The sequence below is a fragment of the Macaca nemestrina genome, chromosome 2 (genome assembly GCF_043159975.1).
Source record: "Macaca nemestrina isolate mMacNem1 chromosome 2, mMacNem.hap1, whole genome shotgun sequence".
Taxonomy (NCBI): Eukaryota; Metazoa; Chordata; class Mammalia; order Primates; family Cercopithecidae; genus Macaca; species Macaca nemestrina.
Window position 1 is genome coordinate 25,722,549 of NC_092126.1, and position 21,149 is coordinate 25,743,697.

Here is a 21,149-nt window from a genome sequence, read left to right on the forward strand (position 1 = left end):
GAGAGTGTGGGGGAAGTTGTTGTCAGGTACTGCACCCAAACCGGGAGGATAAAGGAGCTAAGCACAAAAGGAAAGCCCGTTTTCGAGCCTCACTCAAAAAGCAGCTCACTCAAGCTCATTTCCAGTATCTCTAGTTTCTAGATGCATTTCGCCTCCCCGTGTTTCCCCTTAACACCCACGACCCAATCACTCCATTAAAGCTAGTTCCTCGCCTCTAGTCTCCAGGTTTCTTTTTTCCTTGTCATCAGTCTCCCTCTCTCCCGGCACCCTCAGGCCGCGGGCCCCTCCCTCCGCGTGGGCTCGCACCTCTCCCCAGCCTGGTGCACCTGGGCTGACGCGGGCTCGGGACTTGTGCGGAGCGCCGCGAGCGCGGCGGAGGCAGAGGAGCGCTGACTGCCACCTCTAGCCCGTGCGGGAGGGACAGCACGCGCTGCGCAACGGGGACGGTTCTCCTTGGCCGCGGCTCAGGGCTCGCGGCGACCACCGCCGTTGAAGCTGCGGGAGGGCAGCCGTGAGTCTCCCGGGACAGCCAGCCCCGGCGGCTGCTCCTCCCGGATGCCAGGGCCAGGGCGCCGGGCGGCCGCCAGCAGGAGAATGAAGAGCTCGGTGGGAGGAAGGAGAGAAAAGCTCCTGGGGGCGCCGAAAGCTCAGCACAGCCGCGGTAAGTTGAGCGCAAAAAGAGGTGTCTCGGTTCAGGTGGCGGAGTTGGTTGGGGCGGGGGGCAAAGAGCTAGGGTTGCGCCTCTGTGGGATACCAGGCGCGAGGGGCTGGAGCTCACATGGGGGGCACGGAATGGACATTCGCACCGCCCAGACCTTGGACCACCTCTCCGGTATCCCGCACCATCGGTCCACACCCCCTGCCTCTTCTCGGTGCCACCGAGAGGAGATGTGAGGTTGCGGGGCCAGAGTGAAGAGCGCGGAGCTTGAGGGTCTCAGGTCACAGCTCACTGCTGAGAACCAAGGGGCAGGGGAAGCCGAGGCTGGGGGGCGAGGTCAGCCTGGTTCTGACCAGAGTCGAGGGCTGGGCCACCCGGGAAGGACGTCCTGCTGTCTGTCTCCCATTGGGTGTATGCGAGGCGTGCTCCCTCCTCGGGGGAAACCTGGCGAAGTTGTTGGGATAAAGAAACACAGCGGGACAGCTTCCTGTTTCCTTTTCGTTTCCTTTCTTCTTCTTCTTTTTTTCTTTTTTTTTTTTTTTTAATACTTAAAAAAAAGAGAGAGAGAGAGAGAGATGCACGCGTTTTAAGGGCAGGATAAGAAGCTATTGAGTTATATGAAGCCTCTCTCCAAGGAAATCACTTTGACATTTAGGGTGGGGTTGGGAGGCTGAGTGTATGCCAGAGCTCCTGAATCTGATCGTCTTCTTGGCCATCTAGTGCCTCTTTTTACGCTTCCATTGGGTACCTGGAGGACCAAATTAGAAGAAAGCACAGGGTTGTGTACCTTTTGACCTCTTGCATCTTGGGAGGCGTTTTATTGTGCGTATGAATTTGGGTCACAGGACACCTGCAGCCTCCAAAATGGTGTCACCCTGTGTGAAATGCCCAATTCCAGATTAGTCCTCCTTACAGTCGGGCTTGTCCACCTCATGTGCTTCTGGAGATTGTGTTGATGGGTGGTTTAGCCCAAGCTGGTCTGTGATTTCAAACGAGTGATGCGTGGTTCCTGGGCATTGGAGTGTCTTCAATTCTGGAACCTTGAACTGAACTGACGGAGAAGAACATCTGACATTCTGTAGGTGTAACTAAGGACCCTAGAGCTGGCGCTGTTCTATGCTAATCCTGCGGTGTTCCCGGAATGTGATGGGGAAATCGTCTGTGTTCTGCTGAGTCTATTTGCTAGCTGGTCTTTTAAATGTGCCTTTCAGGTGACCACTGAATTCTGGCTCACGATGTTTTCCAAAACCGACTGGAAAGGTCTCCCTCCTTCTGGGTTGTTGTGCCACTCGTTGGCCTATGCTGGGTAATTCAGTCACACTACTCTGGTCTCTAAGCATGAAAGGCAAATATGGGTCATTTCAAATTATGTAGATTGATGCAACACAGCATGTGCAGGGTTTGCTGCAATTTCTTCACATTTCTTTCCAGATGTTTTTTAGAAATTAACTTGAGCACTCTCTTCATGGAGCTAAAATGTAGACTGGGAGAATGGGCAAGCATCTTGAGTTAATGTATTATCTCAGATTTAAGGAAATGAAGTGCTGGAAGTTGTCTGTGTTAGGAGAAAGAGACCTGAGCTAAAAATCAGGGCTTCTGAATTATTTTTGCTCTACGACAATGTGACTGAGGAATCTTTGGGGTTACTTAATAATACTAATAATACCTAAAACGTGTTTCCCATTCACTGAACACGAAACTCTACAGCTACAGTAAATGCATAACAATCCCAAGAAGATGGCGTTGTTACCATCTCCATTCTGTAGACAAGAAAAAGGAGATTTATAGATGTTAAATTGGGAAAAGTCCCAGAGTTAGTGTTTTTGTAATCCAAGATTGCAGAACTCCAAAGTCAGTTGTTAACCCCTACACAACCTCTTTGAGCCCTACTTGAAAAATGAGAGTAATATACCTCTCTAAGTTTAAATTCCATGAAAAATTCATACAGTGATGGTAATATCATAGATTGATTCATATGCAACCATTTCAGGTATTTAATATAACAGAATGCAGAATTTGAGACGTGAAATCAAATAAAAATTGTGTGGCACTTATATAATTCAGCCTGCCAATTCTAGAGAGGGCAGAACACTGAGATCTTAGTGTTCATCTTGAATGACGCTCTTTGAGTCCTGTTATTGTAAATCAATAGTGCTGTATTATAGCCCTTGTCTTAACAATGTGTGATTTATAACATCAAACACGTCTGGTGCTAACATCGTATTTGTATGACTATAGAGTTATCCTGAGGTCTACATGAACACTTTCATATTTCAGCCAGCTTATAATTAAAGCTCAGATCCTGACAGGATTTTAAATTTCCATTAAGAGGTACAAGCAGCTTGTTTTAAAATTTCCTTTTTATTTTCAACAGTATTTTCAAAACAATTACTCCCCCTGCTGTGATTTGCTATTTACCAGGTGCATCGAAAGTTCAATAATGAAAATGTTTGCAATTCAAGAAAACATAGTGTTTCATCTATAGTAACAAAGATTAGATGAGTCACATCTAACTTAGGGTTTTTTTTTTTTTTGAAATTTAATTAAAATGTTGCATTTCTCATTGCCAAGTGTATGCAGGTAGCTGAGTATACAGCATCCATTATTTTCTTGTAATCTCCAACTTCATAAACTCATTACTTATGAGTTCTTCAGCTACTTATGAGTTCTTCAGCTACTACGTTAGTACCTGTCTATAAAGATTTTGAGGTTTTAAAAGTAGGAGTAAGAACAAATAAGATAATGTTGTCATGTTTCTTCACTAACTATATACTTTATTTTGAGAGTGATATATTTTAAGTCACAGATCTTATTCATACATGAATGGAATTATCAAATAAAAGTTGTATAAACCCATTGGGATGCTAATGCTATTAATATTCCAAATTTGTGAGGAGCTTTGGAAAACAGAAAATCTTTGAGAAATTGAAGATAACTTACTATGTTTCATTGTATTTGCATGGTACCTTACTGTTTTCAAATAAATCTGCGTGTCTCATAATAACTTGCCTAGAGATTATTTTTGGCAGTAGGTAAGGAAGTTTCTATAGTAGCTAACATATTTAACCTTAGAACAGTATTAAAGTAATGAAAGTAATTATGAACTTGAATCATCAAACTGCAAAATGTTTTACGACAATGGGAGTCTTATAAATGGTTAGCTTTATAATCACATGTATGTATTTTCTACTGTTTTAAAAATGTTTTTTTCATAGTCACACAAGACTAATATTTTATTTGATATTATTTGGCGATTTGAACAACCAGATCTCTGAAAGGTAATTTAAGCTCCATAAACATGAGTCACACTGACATCCCAGATTGCAGAAACTAATATTGGAAAGGATCTGTAATTTTGAATGTTTCAAGAGCTTGGAACTCAAGGTGGATGGTACTTCTTAGTTTTCTGACAAGGACTCTAAAGTGAGAGATTGAATAAAATAAAGCCGGTGAGTTGAAAATCAAGCAAGTGCTTAAATTGCCACTTAGGAAGCTGAGATCAGCTTCTGTAGATTACACACCCAAAAACTGCCAGTGTGATTTATGTTTCGAACAAGTAGATGACACACTGGAGATCATTTAAAACATTCTAGTACATTAAAAATGTATTTATTTCTACTTTTTTAGAGCCTGATAAAACTAGTGATGTCTTCTTGCTATGGATTGAATGTTTATATCTCCTGCAAATTCATATTGTGAAGCCCTAACCCTTAATGGGATAGTATTTAAGGTGATGCCTTTGAGAAGTGATTTGGGTTAGATGAGGTTATAAGGGTAGAGCCCTCATAATGGGATTAGTGCTTTTATAAGATGAGGAAGAGATGAGGACCCTCTCTTTCTCATGTGAAGATGCAGCAAGAAGATAGCCATCTGCAGACCAGGAAGAGGGCCCACCCCATTTATTGAATCTGCTGGTACCTAGATCCTGGTCTTCACAGCCTCCAGAACTGTGAGAAATAAATGTTTGTGTTTAGCCACCTAGTTCATAGTATTTTGTTGTAGCAGCCCATACTGATTAAGACACCCCCCATTTTGGAGTAACTCATTATTAACATAAAAAAATTGCAATTAGAGGAAGTTGAAGGACAGCCAGGGGCAGAGAGTAATCAAATTATTTTGCAAGGCCTTTATCCTATTATAAATGTGCTTTTAATCATATTCAGAGAATTCTGTACTACTTCTAGTAGTTTGCCTAGATTGGGATATGTCTCAAAGAGTATCTTATTCCTAACCTCCTGATAACTCAGTCGAGTATACTAGAACATGGTTTTAGAATAGGATAAAGACCTTCAGATTGCTCAATTACTTTATTTATTTACCTATAATATCATCCTACCTTATGTTTAATTTTTTTGCCTTATTTGCAAACAGAGGGACAGTTCTCTTTATTTATGGAATTATATCTACCAAAACAAGCCAGCATGTTGCATTTCAAAACAGGTATTTTTAGTGAGAAGTTTTCAGTAAGAGAGTTTTCATTTTCCTTCCTTGTAGTTATGCAGCCCATCTTTCAGGAAACAGTACTGATTCTGATGTGCCTTGATTAATCATTAGACCTATTTGTCCCCATGAGAATAAAATACATTATTATGCCACAGTGTTAGGAAGCTCCATTTGAGGATTTTCCTGAGAGTCTCTCATAACATGAGGCCAGATGTTCCCTGTTAACTTTTTTTGTTACCTTATGTGTTCTGATTTTATTACTAAAAAGTTATTCCCTGCAATTTTTATGATAGAAGAGATTATTAGAGACTTTTTTCCTTTGCTTCTCCAACAATCTCCCAACTATCCTCAACTGAAATGAGAGAAAAAAAGAATGAAATGTGTCTTTTCTTTCAAGTGCTCCTTAAACAAAAGAATAACACAGGAAACTCCAGAAGGCATTCTGAAAAAAATCTAGATTTTAAAATTGTATTTAGTTACATACAACTTCCAGAAGTTAGCGGTCTCAGTTTCCTAACGTCATCCAAATCACCTGGAATTTAAAGAACAAAGGTTCCATGTACTGGACCGAGTTCTCAGGTGGCTATAAATTCTACATTCACAGTGACTTCATAGTATATTCTATTCATAGTAAAATTTAACATTAAATCATAGAGAAAAATAGTGATTTAGCATGGTGTAGCATTTTAAGAGTATGAGTTTGAGAACTAGGCTGACTGGGTTTGAATCCTTGTTTTATTTTCTTTAAAAGTGGTGAGAATTTAATCAATGTATTGCACTTCTCTTTGCCTCAGTGTCCTCATCTATAAACTAGTGAAAATAAATCTCAGAGCACGGATTGAAGACTGAATAAGGTGATACACATAAAGTGTTTTGAATAGTGTGTAGTACCTAGTAAGACATAAATGTTAGCCATTTTTATTATCATATATTAGTTTTCCATGGCTACTGTACCAAGATTGCCATAAACTTGGAGGCTTAAAACAACAGAAATGTATTCTTTCAAAATTCTAGAGGCCAGATGTTTGAAATTAGTATCACTGACCAAAAACCAGATGTTGGCAAAGATTTGCTCTCTTAGAAGTCTTTAGGGGAAAATCTTTTCCTGGCCTTTTCCAGCTTCTGTTGCCATTCCTTGACTTGTGGCCACATCGCTACAATCTCAGCCTTTGTCTTCACTGCCTTCTTCTCTGAGTCTGGTCTCCCTTTGTTCTCTCTTATAAGGACAGTTATATTTGCATTTAGGGCCTACCCTTATAATCCAGGATAATCTCCCCACTTAAAAATCCTTAATTTAATAACATATGAAAAACCCTTTTTCCAAATAAGGTTATCATCTACAGGTTCTAACGATTAGGAACTAATGTATTTTCAGTAAGCACTGAAGATTACAGGAGTGGGAGGAGGATGTACATTATTGTGTCCACCATAATCATCTTTTAAAAAATACTATGTTTGATGTGTGAAAAGACAGCAGACCCGACATAAGTAAAACGTAAAAAATGCAGAAAGGACCAGAAATTTATTTTTAAAGTACATTATTTTAATATGTTTTAATTTTGATCAGATTTTGAATCAAAGATGTACTGGGCAATCAATTATTTTCTGCTCTCTTTGCTCTAATATAATGCCCTCAATAAATATTTTATGCGTGATTACTGTGTACCTGGAGAGTGCTAATGCTGGGAATATCAAAGTTGACAGAAAAAGTGAGACCCTGTCCTCATGGTGTGTAAAGACCAGTGTATAAACAATAGCATTACTCTAGACAATGACTACCTTATTAGTATTGAGTACTTGTATTGGGTGTAGTTGGCTCTTTTTGTTTAACCTCAGCATTTTAGGGGCAAGGAAGTATTATTAAACTGACTTTAGAGATAAGAAACTATGCCAAAGGATATATACACAGCCGGGAAGGGACAAATTTTGAACTCTGCTTCCTCTGATTGACTGTACCATATATGACTTGACACAAGATAAAGAATAAGGACAAGCTTAAAAGTAAATAAAAAATTTGTTTAGAAAGATAAGCATCTCATCGACTGACCACATAATGTAATTACATAGAAATATCAACTAATGAGATGTTCTGGTTAGTTGGGCTTTGGTTTAACCAGAAAGGTAAGAACTACTTTTTAGCATTCTTTTTTGTTTTTCAAAATTTTTTCTTAGATATTAGTTAATATTTCACCCTTAGTGAATAGACAGTGTTTACTTATTTATACTTTATCTTTTTTATTTTTGTCATAAAATATATGTAATATGAAATTTATCATCTTAATCATTTTAAGTGCACAGCTCAGTGTACATTCATATTGTTGTGCAAGCATCACCACCATCCATCTCTAGAACTCTTTTCATCTTGCAAAACTGAAACACTATATCCATTAAACAGTTGTTCCCCGTTCTTTCCTGCCCACAGCCCCTGGCAACGACCATGCTATTTTCTGTCTCTATGATTGATTTTGATTACTTTAAGTACCTCATATAAGTGGAATCATACAGTATTTGTCTTTTTGTAATTGGCTTATTTCACATAACTTGATTTCATCCATGTTGTAACATGTGTCAGAATTTCCTTCCTTCTTAAGGCTAAATCATATTCCACTGTGTGTAAATATGACATTTTGCATTTCTTGTCAACTGTCCATAGATGGCTTTGGTTTAGCTGTTGTATAAAGCTGCTTCGGTTTAATGTTGCTATAAACATGAGTGAACAGATATCCCTTAAGACTCTACTTTCAGTCCTTTTGGAATACACTCAGAAGTGGAATTGCTAGATGACATAATATTTCTAATACTTTGAAGAACTGCCATACTGTTTCTACAGTGGTTGTACATTTTATATTTCCACCAAAAGCCTACAAGTTTTCTAATTTTTCCACATCTTCCCCAATGCATATTTTCTATTTTTTTTTATAGTGGCTATCCTAATGGGGGTGAAGTGGTATCTAATTGTAGTTTTGATTTGTATTTTCCTAAAGATTAGGGATGTTGAGTCTCTTTTCATGTGCTAGCTAGCCATTTGTATATCTCATTTAAAGCAATATTTAGTCAAGTCTTTTGCCCATTTTTAATCAGGCTGTTTGTTGTTGAATTTTAGGAGTTCCATGTATATTCTAGATATTAATCCTTAATCTGATATATGATTTGTAAATATTTTCTCCCACTCTGTGGTTATCTTTTACTCTGTTTCTATGTCTTTTTTTGCACAAAATTTTAAAATTTTCATAAAGTCCTATTTGTCTATTTTTGTCATTGTTGCCAGTGCCTTTGATGTCATATCCCCAAACTCATTGCCTATTCTAAACCTTTCTTTAAAATAATGGGTTTAAGATGACTTTAAAAGTATATAAAGGATCACTAAATCAAATTCCAAAAAAAAGAGCCTAGAATGATTAATAAATAACTATAATTACAGACTAGAATATGAATACTATCACAAACAATGTTGAACATCAAGAGGTAGAAACCCCATAAAGCGTGATTCATTTAAGTACAGTTCAATATTAAGCAAAGCTAACTCATAAGCACATTGTGGTTAATGTTGAGGGAGAAGGTAAGATGCCAAAATGTTCTGTTTCCTGCTTTGGGGTGTTGGTTACCTAGGAGTGTTCACTTGTAAAAATTCATTGAGTTGTATAAATATGATCTACGCAGTACCCTGTATTTGAATCATACTTTTAAAAAGTTTAAAAAGCGAAGCATTGAGACACTCATGGTAAAGAGAAATTTCCTTAAGAATAGAAAAGTTAAGTAAATAAGTACTCAAACCTGTGTTCTGTAAGAATACACACTCACCAGACTTGGTCCATCAATTTAACCATAAGTTTTTAAACAGCCATTAGACCCAAAGAAGCAGATATAATCAGAAGACTATTTTTTTTCCAGATAAAGAAAACATTCTTGGTACTGAATCTGAAAAAAAAAAAAATGTTTCTCTTGAGTCTTCATAAAGAAGGAATTGAATGGTCCAGTGAGCAATATCCTTGTTAATGTAGCAAAGATTTGAACAGGAATCATACTTACAGAATATAAAGAAGTTTAGTTATTGGATGCCTCCTTGTCTGACTTCAAACATTTTAATTTCTAGAATGATGAGGGGGCTACATACCTCTTAGACAATGCCCTATCCATTTTGCACCTTTTAATGATGCTTTTGACAGTGGGTGCAGGCCAGTAAGCTTGAGCTCATGTATTCTGACAAATTCTGAGTGCTCATAGACTTTGTGATGGTTTAGAAGCTGGGGTCTGCTTGACTCTTTGGGGAATCTGAGAAAATTGATTCCTTCCAGGAAAGAAAGAGTACCTCTAAGTTGGCAGTAGTGGTCAAGGTCCAGGCAGCGGTAGACCTTGCCCTTACTGCCATCTCAGAGATATACTCTCTTGCCTGGAAAATATCAATTTCTCAGGTTCTCCAAAGAGGAACTTATTGAGAAGTAATAAGTAGGGTACAGTGAACTAAGGTGGACTTCCCTTGATAATTCAGTTCTTTGCTGATCTGGTAGAACATCAGTAATCTCGACAGTGAGTTCTGTGACAGTAGAGATTTTGTTTTGTTATAACTCTTTCTTGCAATGCCTGTCAGTGCCTTGAACAAAGTTGGTGCCCCCAAACATTTGTGAAACAAGTAATTAAATTCTGCTGCCTGGTGGACATAGGGGTTGTAGAAAATTGAGTTGAATAGCTATCCAGAGTCTAAATATATTCTGCAATTTGCCTTAAAAACAGCGTAATACTCTGTCATCTAGGAGTGTTCCCTTGTAAAAATTCATTGAGTTGTATAAATATAATCTATGCAGTACTCTATTTGAATTACACTTTTAAAAAGTTTAAAAAGCTAAGCATTGAGACGCTCATGATAAAGAGAAATTTCCTTAAGAGTAGGAAAGATAAGTAAAGAAGTATTCAAACCTATATTCTGTAAGATATGATTTTGATATGGCTTTCCATTTGTTCTCTCCCAAATAAAGTAGATACATCTCAATTACTGGTTAATTGACAGCTTCTAGTAGATTGAGTTAAAAAAGTATTTTAGGACCTCATGAAGAAGAGTTTGACTTTAGAAAATTGCTGTCAATATACAGTTTTTTAGTTCCTATGGAATTTGGTGAACGGTTGGATCTGTAACAATTTTTTATTAATTAGTGGCATAATTTTTAATTATTCAGAAATTATGTCTAAACCAATATATTCCACATTGATCCTTCATAAATAAAAATCAATACAAGTAAATCTAAAGAGATGATACTTAAAAATAAAGTCTTCTCATTTTAGATCGTAAATTAGAACATGTGTTTTTAATTTAAATTTTCAAGAATTGAAGAACCACTACAAAAAAAGCCAGGAAAAAGAATTCCTTTCTTAAAAAGTTGCCCTTAACAAAAGTAAAAGTTTCCATAATTCAGAATTTTTAGCAGGCATAAAGGATTTGAAAAAAACAAATAGCATACATCCATATTAATATATTAATAATATAATTATAACTAATAATAAAAAAGTCTGCCATTAGAAATGGGATTTACATTTCTATGTCTATTTAGAGCAAAATGTTTTTATTTTTTCCTACTAGTTCACATACTAAAAACTTACGTTGAAACAGTATTTCACAGAACACAAAAGTTACTGTTGGAATTATTGTTTCTTCCCACAAATTTGGTGGGTTGGCATTACTATTGGCTACTTTCTTTTTTTAGATAAGGAAGCAAAACTAAGGTCAAGTGATTTCCAAGATCAAGTAATTTGTGGGTGGCAACATTAAATAGTGAACTATTTTTGACTCAAAGCCTGGTGTTCTCTCTGCTTCCCTGAATAGTTTCCTTCTCTTTCCACATATACAGAGAAATAGCTTCTGCTAAGTCTATCATACATTGGAATGATTTACTGGAGGAAAATGATATTACATGAATGGAATGGAGATGAGAACAATCAATAAATGACAGTATTAAGGGAGCACTAATGAAACTTTAATTTGAAAACTGCTTCAAAATGCATCCAAGATAGGCTTCATAACCATAGTCAGATTTGATGTGAAGATAACCTACTTTTATGCGAATGCTGAAGTGACATTAACAGTTTTGTACCTTGATGTGGTCCTTAAGGAAAATTGTCAGGGCCATTAATAAGTTTCTAAATTGATTAAGCTAATTTGGTACTCTAAAAGACATCTTCCTATAAATTAATGCTACTTATTACATTCTGATTACAGCAAATTGCTTGCTTTCCATGCCCAAGTTTGAAAGTTTCCAGTCTCTGCATTTTTGTCCTTTCCCAGTTGTTGGCTTTCTATTTGGTCTTGCCACGTCGGAACAATGAATCATCTTGTCCATTAGCTGAGTTTGGAAATTCTGTGTTATTCAATGAACTTGTTTTCACATCATCCCTTTGATAATTCAAAACCTGGCAACTTAACTACTTTCCCAGATGTGTTTGTGATGCAACATCAACTAGTTTTGTTTTGAGCAGCAAAGGCTGTGACTTTTTATCCTCATAAATGAAATGGGATATTTTAATAATCGACCTTGTGTTTCAGAATAATAAAAGGTTTGGGTAATAATAGTGATTAATCTCTAGAGGGGTCACCTAATCAAATAATATTAGAAGGTTCTCAATTTTTATAACCTGAAGGAAACAGAAATGTGCCAACCGAGTGATTGCCTCGATTAATAGCATCTCGTAGGAATACAGTTACTCATTTCTGTTTCATAAATTCCCACTAAAGGGGAGTCTAAACATTAAAAATGAAGCGTTGTTTCTTTGTTTCTAACAGTTAAAGCGTGAATACAGAAGTGAGACAATGTATGTCAACACAAAGCACCCTTCGAGCTCCCTACCGCAAATAGGGCATATGAGGGCATTGGTGTTTGTTCCAACTTGAAAGAGTTTTTTAAGACTTCATGTCATTACTTTATTACTAAAATAAACAGCCATGAATCTTGGAAGCTGGCTCTTACTAAGGTTTTAATAAATTGAGTCTAAGAAATGATAATAGTAATATATTATTAAAATTTGGATGATTATCATCAAGTATATAGAAAAGACAGTGGAGCATGTCCTTTAAGATACTGCCAAGTACTGTGCTATCTTTATTGTGTTTGGAACTAAACCTGTGGCACTGACTTCATGAGTGTGTCTGTGTGTGGACGGGAGTATAATGTGTGTATACAAACTGAAATAGTTTGGAAGTCATTGAGAGGCTAGTTTGAGGATGGCTTGGCATACCTTCGTGGAAAATAATTACAGGAGTTTGGCCCAAATAAATATAAGTACCAGGCACATGTTTTAAAGAAAGAAAGAATGCTCTTCATTACTAGCTGTGGTTTATTTAGCATTTGGCTTCTTAGTTCCTGAAGTTTTTCAGCAAATGAGACAAGTTGTAAGAATTAAACTGTGAATACTTTCCAAGAAAACATCAGAACCGTTACCAAAGAGGATATTTTTATTATTATTATTATACTTTAAGTTCTAAGGTACATGTGCACAACGTGCAGGTTTGTTACATATGTATACTTGTGCCATGTTGGTGTGCTGCACCCAGCAACTCATCAGCACCCATCAACTCATCATTTACATCGGGGGAGGGATGGCATTGGGAGTTATACCTGATGTAAATGAAGAGGATATTTTTTAAGCTAGTCAAGTGCCTGCAGCTGTAATAAGCACGGTAATGCCAGCTGAAGCTGTTTCTTATTTGCAGCTTTGCTCTAGCCTCCCATTCATGTTTAAAAAGTGGCTCCGGGCCGGGCGCGGTGGCTCAAGCCTGTAATCCCAGCACTTTGGGAGGCCGAGACGGGTGGATCACAAGGTCAGGAGATCGAGACCATCCTGGTGAACCCGGTGAAACCCGGTCTCTACTAAAAAATACAAAAAAAAAAAACCTAGCCGGGTGAGGTGGCGGGCGCCTGTAGTCCCAGCTACTCGGGAGGCTGAGGCAGGAGAATGGCGTGAACCCGGGTGGCGGAGCTTGCAGTGAGCTGAGATCCGGCCACTGCACTCCAGCCTGGGTGACAGAGCGAGACCCCGTCTCAAAAAAAAAAAAAAAAAAAAAAAAAAAAAAAAAAAAAAAGAAAAAGTGGCTCCGTACATACCTGTAAGAACTCAATTATACATTAAAATTACCTTTTATTGAACATTATGTCGCCTTTAATATATATATCTAATTCCCTCTTATAATTCAGGTTTAAAAAATAGTCATATGGCCTAGCAATATAAATGATATTATAAATTCATTTGTTTACATATGTTTCATAACTAGTTTCCTTACCAATGAGAGATTTACTATCTGCATAGGACATTATTTCCTATCATTTTAACTGGCATTCCCATTATCTTCTCAAACTGAATTCATCATTTTACCCTTCCTTTCAGCTCCACTTCTTCTTGACATGACTCTCTCTCAATACCAAGGCTGTTTTCTCAGAGTGTAACTTTTTCTGTACATTTAAATAGTAGATACCAATCTTGTCACACAATGAGTTACAATGATTGCTCTGTTATCATTATATATGAATAAATATGGAGGACCTAAAAGGGTCCTGTCATTAGTGTTGTTACATTTCTTTTCTGGAAATCGCCATTGCTGAAACCAGTCCTAAGTTCTATCAATATGCCCAAGGTAGCAGAGCCTCTGAAAATATTCGAGGAAGACTTTGCTTCATTTTTGAACAAAATGCAAACTTTTTAAAAATCTTATTTGTTCTTTTATGAGACACCTGCTCATTTTTTAGGTGATATTAGATTCTACAAGACAGAAAAGCCTCTTGAATGTTGCATAATAATACTTCTGTGTATATTTTAAGTTAATCGAATCAATTCCAGCCTCCTCCTAGCATTAATAATGATAGTAGATCTAAAATGGCCACTGGGATGTTAGTCAACATCGCATTTTCATTTTGTTCCCAGTAATTAAGTTAAAATAATCAATCGTAGTTATCAAGTTTTTTTTTTTTTCTTTTTCTTTAAATACAGGTAGTCAAGGCAGTATACTTTTTGACTAACGTCAGAAAGGGATCCTCTACTTGAATTTCCTTGGTACTGGGCTTGGGTATGTAACCAGATGACTTGTAGGGTTATGATATCTAGACACTAAGTCATACAGATGGTTCCAGTAACTGTGGAGGCGAGTGTTTTCTTTTGTCATTTAACATTTAAGCCCCAACTAGGCATCCATTATCAGTGCTGTTCAGTCATTATAATCCCTGGTAGCTCTGTTACCGTAAAGGCCGTTCTAAATTTTTCCTTGCTTTTTAAGTCCTCTGTCCAATGCCCGCTCCACACTCAAAATATTATCAGATTTTTCTTCTCAGATGAAATAAAGACCATTAGGGAAGCACATCTCCAAAATTTCTCTTTTATTACAAGTCACAGCTCTATTTATCACCATTTTGATTCAAATCACCTCATCTCAAAAGGATTACTGTCCCAATGCCCACTTATTTTATTATCCCACTTCCTCCTGGGGTGCTGCCTAAACATTTCATCAATTACTCGTCCTCTCTCTTAAAACTTCACTGTCTCCTTCCGTCTGATCTCCCACCACACCTGCTCTATTGTCATCTATATAGAACAACTTTGTTCAAGCTGCTACTTGAAGTTGCAGAATGCAACTTTTGAACACAGTTGTATGTTGTTCAAAAATGAAGCTGTCTTCCTTGAATTTTTGCAGAGGCTCTGCCACCTTAGGCATATTGATGAAATTTAGGACTGGTCTCAACAATGGTGAGATCTGGAAAACCTCTCCTTGGAATTGCTGCTAGACTTTTGGAAAGGGCAGTATCAATGCTTTGTCTTCATTTCCTCACCTCAATTTGTCATATTTCTGAGATAATTTTTCAGTTATTACAAGTGAACTTTGTGTCATATCCAAAAGTCTCTTTTCAGTATTACTTCTTCAACATGCTGAAATATTTGACACTGCTGACTGTCCCTGTTATTCATTCAACAAATATTTATTGAGTTCCCAGGACTGCATAAGGTACAAACTTTGGAAATATGGATATAATTCAACATTTTCTTTCCAGGAGCTCAAAGGTAACTAAAAAAGAGAAAAATAGACCATTTAAAATATAGCATATTGAATGCTTGTAATGTTTAAATCTGTTTTCTAATATTTCTTGTTCTCCTTCTGATCACCTGGAAGGATTGCAATTCTCCACCCCCTTGAAGTTAGGTTACTCCAGAAGTTATGTTATTGGCTGTGGCCAATAAAATGTGAATGGAAGTGATATGTCACTTATCACTTCTGGCAGAAGATGTTAAAAGTTGGTGTGTGATTTGCTAAGGTTCCTTTTCCTTGTCACAGAAACAAACAGTATTCCAGATGGTGAAGCCTTTGTTAACCTGTGACCCTGAGAGAATAACTTGGAACAGAGGTCCTGATGACTTAAGACCTGCTGACCTAATATGAATATATTGAGGGAACAATAAATAAGTTTTGATTTAAGTTACTAGGATTTTAGGATTTTGTTAGTTCAGCATAACCTAGCATATCCTGACTGATATAATGCTATAGTAGAAATGTAAATAAAATACTGTAAAGACATAACTCTATACTTTTAAGAATTTATATCTGCACTTTCAAGTTATCTAAACTTTTCAAATGGCATGTTCCAAAGTCACCTTAAACTCAACACATTAAAAAAATTTCCTAAGACTATGAAAGTATTTGCTTGATAATAAGTGACATTAATTTATCTGTCTTGCATCTAACTGAAATGTAGTAGAGGGTCTGTGAGAAAACTTGTTCACAACCAACCACAGATATTTCTTAGTGGATTTATTACTATAATTCAGAACTACCCTTCAGTTTGTACTTTCTCCCTTATAAACTTACTAAAACTTAGAAACAATTCAAGTTCACTTGGAGACTTGGAGATAATGATATACTCTGGTCTATTTTTCTTCCCATCTGAAAGCTTTATTGTGTTAAGACAGGAAAAGTACTATGTAATTATGTATGTGAACTTCTTGATAATCAATGATGGAATTTTCTTTTTATGTGCTAATGCTTATTCTTGCACTTTTTCATATAATTAATATGCTCAGTAAAGTGTAGGTTTTATTATAACTTGCTATCTTGTTTCCTATACATACTGAAGATAGGGTATTTTTAGGATAGTAAATGTTTTACTCACTTAATAGTAGACTCTGATTTTATTATCACTCAAACCTCCCATTCTTCATATATGATATTATCTTATTCTTTCTTTTAAATATTTCACCTTGGATCTACTTTGTAAAATGTTCAGAGCTATCTATCTATCACTCAATCATCTATCTGTCTATCTAATAACTTTGAATTGACTAAACTCAGAAATATCCCATTTGAATAGCATTGTCTTTGATTTGTCATAGATTCCTCTATTGCCATCTCTTAAGGAATTAAGTCATAACACTTTCCATTCTATGTATTATCCACCTATCTAGTATTGATACAGTACTTGCAACCATATCTTTATATTTCCTTGAAATCTTAGCTGTAAAGATGATCAGTTGGGAAACAGAATTCTAGAACAGAAGACCTGCTGGAATCTCATTCAGACAGAAGTTTCTATAGCCAAGGACAACGTTGTGTCTGGCCTCTTCTATCTCCTTCTCACCTTTCTTAGATTTGCCCTCATTATTTGCTGCCCCACTTCAAATATCCACTGTAAAATGCTTTGCTTAAAAAAATCAATGTATAGTAAAAGAGAAATCATACAAAGATAACACTTGAAACAACAGCATATGCAAAACTTTTCATGCCATACCCATTGAAATATACCTCCTGTGCAGTTTGCTCTTTCATGCATAGACCATTTTAAAAATGCCCAATAATAAGGCAAAACAGAATACCTATGAGGTCTAAATATAGATGCATTGCTATGTGGTATTTGTATGGTTTGGTCTCTTGATTTCCACCTCCACACAGTCCCTGAAATTCACAGTAGTTAAATCTCAAGCTGCTTAAAACATGCATATTTGCTTACAGAGACTCATGTACCTACACAAATTAACAAATTTTATTTTTCTGCATAGGTTTTTTACATGCTTGATCTTTGGAAAGAAATTGGAAATATTTTTAGCCTACATGCAGAAAAATATTACTTACAAGATAACACACATAATTTACTGGGTTATGTGTCTGTTTGCTGTAATATAGCTTTTCATTTGTTGTAGCTTCTATGTTTTCATGACCTGAAAATAGATTGCTCTTTGTTAACATGTTCTACTGATACATTTGTGATATGGTTGTATACTGTGTATCCCAAAAATCTGTTTTTAATTATTCCTTGGGTTAAGGGCAAATGAATGTTCCTTTCTTATACTCTATAGATGATTTAATTCCATAATATACTTTTTAGCTTGCTTCATGTATGATATGTCGATTTTTAGAAGTTTTTCTGGAATTCTTTTTAACAGAGGATCTTTTATCATCTTGCTAACATTGTCCAGCTTCTTCCTTTATTTCTTGGAATTCATTCCAGGTACCTTCTTTAAGTCATCATGGAGCTGATTGGCTTCTTGGTCTCAGTTGCTTTTTAGTTCTCTTAAACAGCTGCTGCTCTGAGACTTTATTCCATTTTTGTATACTCCTGTTTTATACTATTTCTTATATCCTATGCTGTTATTTTCCTAGGTAGGCTGTTGTTTTACTGGAATACATAACAAGTATCTATGTTAGAATATATGTGATGTGAAATATAGATTTATAGATTCAGATGAGTCTTTGCAAAAGACTTGAAAACATACATCCAGAGATTAAAAACTATGCATGTTATTTGATCTGACAAATCAATGCATGGGAATTTCTTCTAAAATGTATTTTTTAATGAAAATATCTCATACCCATAAAGATTTGATGATAAGTTTATAGTTGCAACTTTTTTTTTGCAAGTTGATGGAGACTATATAAAGAACCAAAAATGCATTCTGACAACATGATACATGATATGGCAGAAAATATATCTATTGATGTTGAAATACACTTACTATATCATAAGTAAATATAGAGGATCACAAACAAATGTATAACTTCAATTTATCCAATTTGATAATTAAATTTGTATAATAAAGAGTGCAAACAGTGTTGTTCAATAGAACTTTCTGCAATGAGGGTAATGTTCTTTCTATATCTGTATTTTCCTGTATGGTAGCCATGAGTAACAAATGGCTATTGAGCATTTGAAATGTGGTTAGTGTGACTAAGGAACTGAATTTCAAATTTTGCTTAAATTAAATAAGTGCAACATCATATTAAACAGCACAGGCATAGAAGACTATTATACTCCAACGACTGCATCATGATTGTTTCTGGTAAAGAGTCATTGATTATATGTTTTCCTGATGTTCTCTGTTATTGTCTGCATTTTAAAAATTAAGATTGTGATAAAAACAATAAGGGAGTCTCTAGTTTGAAGACAACATGCCTGATGGATATTGTTATACCATTAAAACCATGGTAACTAAATCATTCCTTAAGGTTTTAATAATGTATAATTTATTATACCTTATTTATTCAATTTAATTGAATGAATATGAATACAATTTAATTTAAATGAATACAGTCTATTCATTTCCTTCTTATCAAGATTTCTGTCATGTTTTGGAGGTAATTAAATTTTTATAAGGTATTTGTGTCTCTTGGATTGAGTTTGTGTTTTTCAAAGATAGAAAAGTATTTTTCATAATAGCAGCATCAACAGCCAACATTTATCAATACTAAGTGTGGAGCGCTGCTTTACATACATTAACTCTAATCCTTACTGTATCTACTTGAAATACATACTGATGTTTTCTTCACCTTGTAAATGAAGAAACTGAAGAAACTGAGATATAGAGAATTTTCATAGCTTGGCTAAGATTACTCAGTTGGAAAATGCGGATGGGGAGTTGGAGAATCTGGTTTTCAAACCAAGGCAATATAAAAACCCAATAATCAGTATAACTATGTTTCTCTTTCCACATTCAGTAGAGCGGATGCTAGTGAGAAGCAGATGGAGCATTGAAGTTAACAGAGCTATGGTCTGGCCAACCAAAAAAAAGATCATGCAAGAAAAAGGCAAGGGAATGGAGGCTGTGTATGTGTTTGTGATTAGAATGATTGCCCATGGAATTTATGTTGGATAAGAAGGAACTGAAATGTGGTGAGGAGGGAGATCAAGAATGATTTCAGTCCTGGTAGTAGAACATGTGAGCAAGAAAGATCGGAGGTTGGAAAGTGAGATGTTTGAGATTTGGGAAAAGATACACTCATTTGCTCAGTTAATATGAGAGTGTAAAGACGAGAGTGTGGCTGAGGTAGGATGGAGAGTAAGATTGCTCTAGTTAAAGGAGTGAAGGAACAGGACTGTAGAAGGACTAATTGCATATTAAAATCACCATGAGTTATGACAAAAGTAGTTTTGAAAACAGTGATCAGGAGTCAAGATCTAACATTTTGAAGTGGGTAGTGAATGACTGCAACAAACAAGGGGGGATAGTGCTACAGTCTGAGGACATAGGGTTGATCCCCAGATTCTATTGTTGTGATGGCAGGGTCTGGCACATAGTAAGCAATTATATCAGGACATCGTGAATTCAAATTGGGCACATCTCCTGTACTTGGAGGGCTACCAAATATACGGAGACTGCAACAATAAATCAGGGAGAAGTGATTGTATTTTGTATGAAATTTTCTGAGTCACTGACCTGGATGACAACCTGATGCTGCTTGGGCATGGTCATGGTCCAGGAGACATGGTGGAATTCAGAGAGGCAGTGCCAAGGGCACAGCCTGTGCTTCTGTTACTTGGCATGGCACAGATGAGTGAATGGCCCCATTTTTCTGATAGGGGGACATGCACTGAATGAAGAGATTCCAGTAGCAAGAAGCTCCGGCAGGCCTGTGGATTTAAGCTAAACCAGACTTCCCACACCAGAAATTTGCTTGAGACGGAAGGAAAAGGGTATAACAAATGCAGCTTCCTTGGCTACTGCCTGCACAGAGAACTCAACGTCTTTTGTCCCTCCTCTTTCTTCTTACCTTATCTTCGGTGGAATAAGGAACCACCTAGAAACAAAGACATGGTGACATAAGATGAGGCCTCATGTCCCTCCATGTCGAACTCCAGGGCTTGGAGGGCAGGAGGAGCACTTCCATTCACATAGGAAAATGAGGTTTTAATATGGATTTTGAGTGACTCTTAATAACTTGAAAGTGACTGAAAGATTATAGAATTAGACTGAAATGTGATAGGAACCTGCTATCTAATGGAAAGAGGGACTTGAACAGAAAACACATAATAGTTTGTGGAAAACTATGTATGACTCCAAATTTTTATCTACTGAATATGTTTTAGAGTGAATGAGTAACTCAGATTTGCTTATAATTTGGGATTGTTGCTGAAGACCTCAGGATGTTTGTACATACACCTTTAGTGACAGGAAGTTATAGAGACCTGGATGGTTGCTGTGTTCAGTAAGGTCAAGATAAAGCCACTCACTAAAAATGTGTTAGGTAATGATTATATTACAAGAATCAAAGATCCAAAGAAATCTCTTAATTTGAAATCTAAGAATCATAAGACAGATCTCCCCCCTGGGCTGTGAATCACATTTTTCACTTTGGAAAATGCAAACCTCAGTCACACCATGTCATGCACAGGAACAGAGATAACATGTGATTGTGAAAAGAGGCTCTGCTAACCTAAATGGATCTAAAGTGTCTAAAATGCTTTGCAATGCCTTGGTGAACTTACCTCATGTTGTAGCTAGTTGAACATGTTCATAAGTTTATTAGATGAGGAATGGGAGGAAATCCTGTCAAAGATTTTTAGGCAAGAATCTGGTAACTTTTGCCTTACCTTTTTCTTCAATTTTACTTTCACATGTGCCAGGAAAAGTAAGGATTGTAAACTACCTCCTATTTAAACTTAATAGAGACTTATTAGTCTTGCAGGGTGGAAGAAAGTCTGTGATACCCATCATACTGCTGCAGAATCATTTCTTTATTGCCACTGTGTAAAGGTTTGTGGCTGGCTCAGTTAAGGAAACATTAACATATCCCTTTTATGTTGGCTATATAAACAAT

General features: G+C 36.5%; 1 protein-coding gene across 6 annotated transcripts in view; it reads left to right on the forward strand.

Moving 5' to 3' along the window:
• Positions 1-437: 437 nt before the first annotated feature.
• LOC105488914 (zinc finger protein 385D) overlaps positions 438-21,149 on the forward strand; it is a 988,258-nt gene continuing 967,546 nt past the window's right edge. For 2 of the 6 annotated variants that reach the window (XM_071090836.1, XM_071090837.1), the window contains exon 1: positions 585-661. Coding sequence is in view for 2 of the 6 variants with exons in the window: in XM_071090832.1 (XP_070946933.1) it covers positions 556-661 (106 nt within the window). In the remaining 4 variants the exon portion in view is untranslated. Of the gene's footprint in view, positions 662-21,149 lie in introns of all 6 variants that reach the window. The other 4 variants (XM_071090832.1, XM_011753417.2, XM_011753418.2 and 1 more) reach the window with 4 other exon arrangements.